General features: G+C 42.0%; 2 protein-coding genes across 2 annotated transcripts; both read right to left on the bottom strand.

Moving 5' to 3' along the window:
• Positions 1–2,929: 2,929 nt before the first annotated feature.
• Positions 2,930–3,390, bottom strand: LOC147883231 (3-hydroxy-3-methylglutaryl-coenzyme A reductase 2-like). Its single transcript, XM_087399561.1, has 2 exons — positions 3,243–3,390; positions 2,930–3,163 (listed from the first exon to the last, which is right to left on the bottom strand). Exons 1-2 carry the CDS (start codon positions 3,300–3,302, stop codon positions 2,930–2,932), a joined length of 294 nt encoding a protein of 97 aa, XP_087255687.1. The 5' UTR covers positions 3,303–3,390.
• Positions 3,308–4,509, bottom strand: LOC147883230 (3-hydroxy-3-methylglutaryl-coenzyme A reductase 2-like). The gene is made up of 4 exons (XM_087399439.1): positions 3,935–4,509; positions 3,679–3,854; positions 3,471–3,589; positions 3,308–3,427 (listed from the first exon to the last, which is right to left on the bottom strand). The coding sequence occupies exons 1-4, from the start codon at positions 4,507–4,509 to the stop codon at positions 3,308–3,310; spliced, it is 990 nt and encodes a 329-aa protein (XP_087255565.1).
• Between the last annotated feature and the right edge of the window lie 1,599 nt (positions 4,510–6,108).

Here is a 6,108-nt window from a genome sequence, read left to right as displayed (position 1 = left end):
CAGATGGCACCTGGCAAGGGACTATCACATTGAGCAATAAGACAATGGGGAGTCAATGCACCCAAGGGGCAAGGCTTGGCAAGATAACTTGTGGGAGTTAATGCAGATGGCACCTGTATTTTGCACTGGATGTCACCCAAGGGTCAAGGCTTGGCAAGACAATAGGGAGTTAATGCAGATGGCACCTGGCAAGGGACTATCGCATTGAGCAATAAGACAATGGGGAGTCAATGCACCCAAGGGGAAAGGCTTGGCAAGACAAGTGGGAGTCAAATTATGCAAATGGCACCTGGCAAGGGACTGTCGTGACATTGAGCAATAAGACAATGGGGAGTCAAATTATGCAGATGGCACGAATTGAGGCTCTTTAAGAGCAACAATTTAAATTGTAAACATATGTTCAATCTATATCATTTTGGATATAAAGACTCTAGCTAAGAGCAACGTCTCTCAATGTAATCATATAAAGAAAGCTATAATTGCTATCATACCTCTTTGGTTCAATACAAAACTTGGGTCTTATGGCATCATGTCTTCTTTCTATTTATTAAAAGTTTTGCTAAATTTTGCGCATATTGCCGAGTGACAATGTTATTTTCATGAAATATTTAAGTCTCCTTTCATGGATTTATAAATTTATCACGTCAACGAAAAACGTCAAGGAAAATATTAAAAATAATTAAATTAACAAATAACTTAGATATAGCTAGAATTTCTAATATAGGATTATTTCAAATTCTTGCATGTTGGTGCAAAAGTATAGATTGAAAAAACAATATTTTTATGTGAATATGATAGTGCCACAAAGTGAACTTTTGATTTGGGAAGGAAAAACGTCAAGGAAAAATATTAAAAATAATTAAATTAACAAATAACTTAGATATAGCTAGAATTTCTAATATAGGATTATTTCAAATTCTTGCATGTTGGTGCAAAAGTATAGATTGAAAAAACAATATTTTTATGTGAATATGATAGTGCCACAAAGTGAACTTTTGATTTGGGAAGAATATTTTCAGAAAGTAAAATTTTGATTTGGGAAGGATATTTTCACAAAGTAAAGTTTTCATTCGGGAAGGATTTTTGGGCTTCGTCCAAAAACAACACAAAAAGTCCAAAATTAATGAAATAGGTGTTGTTCCTTGATCACTAACCAGCTCTAATGGACATCCAAACCATGCAATGACTTGCTCGTATAAGAACTTAGCGGTGGATCTCACATTGGCTTTCCTGATGGCTCTCCCTTCTACCCACTTGGTGAAGTAATCTGTGGCCGAAATAATGTATCTGGCCCTTGCTCTTTTAGCTGCTGGGCTTTTTGGAACAATAAAATCTATGCCCCATTTCTCAAAGGGCTGATTGGTCAATATTTCTCTTAAGGGCATCATGTCCACTTTATGTGGGATTTGCACACGTTGGCAGGGGTCACCACTTGATAAATTTAGCTGCATCTTTGAAGATAGTCGGCCACCAAAGGTCAGCCTGTAGCACCTTCTGTACCATAACGTTAGCGGCGGTAAAATGCCCTCCTACAATCCTGGAGTGGGCTTCTTTGAGCACATCAATGTATTCGTGCTCGCACATGCATCTACACATGATGCCATCCTTGCCCATGCGGTACAACTAGCTTGAAATTAATTGATATGGTGCTGGGTCCTTGATGAGTTTGCGGGCTTTGTCTTTCTTGAGGGCAAACCGTTGGGTAGGTAGTGGCCGATTTTGGCGGCACACTCAGGGATGATGTCGATGAGAATAGGGAAGCATTGGGAAGATCATCTTCGACCCCCTTCAGAGCTTCACCATTTGAGATCCTCAAGAGGTGGTTCGCTAGGACATGGGCCTTCCCTTTATGCACTGCAACTGTGAAGTCAAACTCAAAGACGATTAGCATCCACCTGGTGATGCATCCCATCATGCATGGCTTGTTGACCAAATACAATAATGCTTGATGGTCCATAAAAAAGATGAACTTGTTGGCTAACAAGTAATGCCTAAACTTTTTGATTGCATGGACCATGGCCAGGCGCTCTCTTTCTATTGTTGTGTAGTTGACCTTGAATAATAGTCTTATAGGAGAATACTGAGATGCACACACTTAAATAAAGAATAGTGAGTGTAATTCACCATCATAATTCACACAAAAACATTTGCAAACCTGCATATGCTCCATATCATGATGTGATTCATACTCAAATGACATGAAGCACTTATGCAAACATGAATGTCCTCCAAATCATCTAGTAATGATAATAAGTACTGATACAAACTTGCATACACTTCATAGAATAACCTTAGAATATGTCTCAAAGAAGAATAAAAGTATGTTTTATGTGAGCCAAATGTAGGATAAGTAGAAGCAACAAGAGCTTTATCTCCATCAACCACAGAGAGTTAACATAATGAAAATCTCATGTACTACATAATTCAACCACGTGCTTATGCAAACCTACATGCACTTCTTATCCACAGCAAACTAGATAGTGAGATAGACATGCCGTGAAAATATTTCACTTGAAAGCAAAAGAAAAAAATATAGATGAGTTTTCAAAAATAAGATAGCATAATCTAAGTGTGTTTCTTTTCAATGATAGAGCATAATGGTTAAAAAAGCCATCACTACACGTTTTTCTGAAATCTTTCAATGAGGCAGACGAATTATTTCACCCGAGAAAGCTATCCAAACCCAGACTACAAAATCCTGTATCAACAAAATTACCAAAGCACCCAGGCAAAGCAGTCTGAAAAACTAGCTCGAAAGGCCAAGCCATTTCTATCAGAAAGCTAAAGCTGAATCCATCACAATGAGAGACATTTAAATCTACTACTGAAACTTAAAAGTGTAAATAAACTTACAGAAGAGAAATCTCCAAACGAGACCAGTTTGACCAACCTTTCAAATGCTCCTATGTCGATTCGCAATTTGCTTACATCAGGCAGAAATGTTCTTGCTGGCACGATTGTACGTCATATGACTCTTTACAAGATGCCCTTCAGCTAAATCTGACATCAGCGACAGTTCACCTGCCAACACTGCTCCAGCAATCACCCTCGCAAGCTTCTGAGCATTTGCACCAGGAGAGCTTGAAATTGATCCTTTCACTCCCAGTAGATTTAAGCAGGCAGACTGTGATGCTAGATGCGTTCCACCTCCGATCGTTCCTACCTGAAGGACATACCATCAGAACATTCATATAGGAACTCAGGTTTATTACAATGACATCTCCTTTGCTCTCAGTGCTCACCTCTATAGATGGCATTGCCACAGACACATGTAGGTCACACCCACCATTCGTGGCCTCCATCAATGTTAAACAATGAGAGCTCTCAACATTTTGAGCAGGATCTTGACCCGTTGCAATGAATATTGCAGATACAATGTTAGAAGCATGCGCATTGAAACCTCCAAGGGAACCGGCAATAGCAGAGCCTGACAGATTCTTCACAACATTTAGGTCTACTAAAGTAGACACCGATGTCTTCAACACTTTCGCAATCACATCTCCCTTGATAACAGCCTCGCAAACAACGGACTTGCCACGTCCGTTTATCCAATTCACAGCTGTGGCCTTCTTATCTGCACAGAAATTCCCTGTACCAATGGCGTAATGAGTATAAAGAGAAATTGTGAGGCATATTTCAAAGCATTAAAGTGAGGGATCGACCAAAAGTGTCACGTACCTGATAAACTTAAAACATCCATATCAGGAAAAACATGCTTAAGATGGTCAAGGACACTTTCTACGCCTTTTGACACCATATTCATTCCCATGGCATCACCCGTTGAGCAACTAAATCGTAAGTGTAGATTGCGACCAGCCAAGGCACACTTGATATACTGTAACCCTGCAAAGTTGCTGGTCAAGAATCCGAAAGGAAGAATGAGAAAAAGAACAAGCCATTGACATATGGTCCAGCATACAGTTTTGCTTGGTACCTGTTAAAATTTGTACTCAGGGTATCAAAATTGCTGGCGTCTTCAATGTAGGATATCAGTTCAGCAGCACGCTGTGCTGTGTCAAAGCGGACAACTGGAGCCCTTGTCATGCCATCTCTGAGAATGATGCTTGTTGCCCCTCCAGACAAATTTATGACCTTGAATCCCCGGTTAGTGCTTGCCACAAGGCAGCCTTCAGTCGTGGCCATGGGGACCATGAATTCACAGCCGTCGAGAAGAAAGGGTCCTGCCACACCAACAGGAATTTGCACATAACCGATGACCATTTCACAGCATCGGCCTAAGACAGCCGAGTAGTTGAAGCCTTTAATAGGAAGATTCTCAAGAGACCTCTCAGTCTTGAGCTCGATTGATCGTTTTCTGACAGATGCTGCCTTTTCATTGTCTCCCAGGCTCGTTTCCAAAGAGCGGGAGGCTACCAAACCGTCACGTACTGCCCATGCAATGTCTTCATCGTTATTTTCATGTAGAACTTGACCCTTCAGTTGCAACTTGCACCTGGGGCCTATTGACAGGAACTGAAACTTGCATCGGCTTAGAACCTGCAGTCTCATCGTCGAAATGCCGCGTAGCTTTACCTATATAACTTGAGACGTAATCTATCCCAGTCCATAAGTAATAGGAGCAATGGTAATGACGACAACGAACGACATGATGTCTCCCAAGCTCAAAATATGAAGGGGCGTGGGAATTCTGATCTACTTCCCCCCCCATCTTCCCAAGAGGTAGTAAAATGAGACGAAAAAAAGAACGACAAAGACCGATCAAGAAACTCTGCCCCTCGCCTCGATGTGTGGCAGTACAGTATCAAAGAACCGGCAAGTTCTTTGACCCGAACAAAAAAGAATGCTGCGATGGCCAGATTCTACCGGTTAGGTTTGATCCAACACATACAGAAACTAAATTTCTGCCAACCAAGAACTGTCGGATTTCCCAAAGATTGCGCTAAAATGCATTGCAATCAAACCAAGAAATGCAGGTTGGAAACATCGTTAAATCCAACCTGAAGATATTCAAAAGACAGGAAAACATATCAAAACTACCAAGCATTTCTGTGCAGCATGGTAGAAAACATGCAAACAGATTTCATTGTCAATCCAGCATTCCCCCACCACCCCACCCCACCCCCACCTCTCTCTCTCTCTCTCTCTCTCTCTCTCTCTCTGGCTCTCTCTCTCTCTCTCTCTCTCTCAGCCTGGCTTCTAACTTGCCCTCCCCAGGATCAAAATACCTGTCGAATCGTTGTGAACACGAGCTTTCATGCAGAGACCGAGGGTTGAGAGCGGGTTGCGTAGGGTGAGCGTTGCAAACCGTGGCAGGATAATTAAGACGAAGGGAAACGGAAAGCAGAGATTTATGGACGGAGCGATCCATGGAAAGGGAGGGGAAGGCGTGGGAAGGACGAAAGAGCGATGGGAAGGAAGTGACGACGAAGATCTAATCTTCCCTTCAAAATTCAAATTTTTGAATCTTATATGAACCGAGTGACGACGACGTTTTACTTTTTCCCTTGTATATGTAGCACGTGCAACCATGACCCTCTTAAAATACCTTTCATTCCAAGAAATAAAATTCAAGCTCCAACACCTCCACCATCTTATAGCTCACTTGACCTGGCTCTCTTCTCATGTGGCACCACCTACACTACCACTTGACTTGACTCTCTTCTATACTCAGTGTGGCACCACCTGGCACCACCGCTTGACTTGACTCGCTTCTATACTCAGTCTGCTCAATGATTCGGCTGGATGAGCGGCCATGTGATGTTGATCATCGACGCGCAAAGCATTCACACAAAAAATCCCCCCAAACCCACACACCCACATGCACGCTCTTTCTCTCTCTTTCTTGTCCGTTGACTCTCTCCCTCATGCATGTGCATAAACATAGGGAGTAAAACCTACCTCTCTAATTTTTTATAAAAACTCTCTCTCTCTCTCTCTCTCTCTTAATGCACATATCTCTCCATCACATAACCAAGTGTGCTATCTTTTCCCCTCACATGCATCTACACACCGACACTCAAACATAGGAGATCCCTTCCCCCTGCCTCCCCTTTCTCTTTCTCATATAAACCTCCACACACATACATGCACACATCCTTGTTAGAGACTCTCTCTCTGTGTCTCTCTCTCTCTCTCTCTCTCATACAC

Source organism: Dipteris shenzhenensis, chromosome 28 (genome assembly GCF_047967505.1).
Source record: "Dipteris shenzhenensis isolate YYH24624 ecotype China chromosome 28, Dip_SZ_1.0, whole genome shotgun sequence".
Lineage (NCBI taxonomy): Eukaryota > Viridiplantae > Streptophyta > Polypodiopsida > Gleicheniales > Dipteridaceae > Dipteris > Dipteris shenzhenensis.
Note: the sequence above shows the minus strand (reverse complement) of the source record. Positions and strands in the feature narration are given on the sequence as shown.

Coding starts and splice junctions, on each gene's coding strand:
- LOC147883230 (XM_087399439.1), bottom strand. CDS start 4,509: ATGAGACTGCAGGTTCTAAGCCGATGCAAGTTTCAGTTCCTGTCAATA. Junction 3,855..3,934: donor CTGAGTACAAATTTTAACAG/GTACCAAGCAAA, acceptor ATTCTTGACCAG/CAACTTTGCAGGGTTACAGT. Junction 3,428..3,470: donor CGAAAGTGTTGAAGACATCG/GTGTCTACTTTA, acceptor AGAATCTGTCAG/GCTCTGCTATTGCCGGTTCC.
- LOC147883231 (XM_087399561.1), bottom strand. CDS start 3,302: ATGGAGGCCACGAATGGTGGGTGTGACCTACATGTGTCTGTGGCAATG. Junction 3,164..3,242: donor TGGCAATGCCATCTATAGAG/GTGAGCACTGAG, acceptor TATGTCCTTCAG/GTAGGAACGATCGGAGGTGG.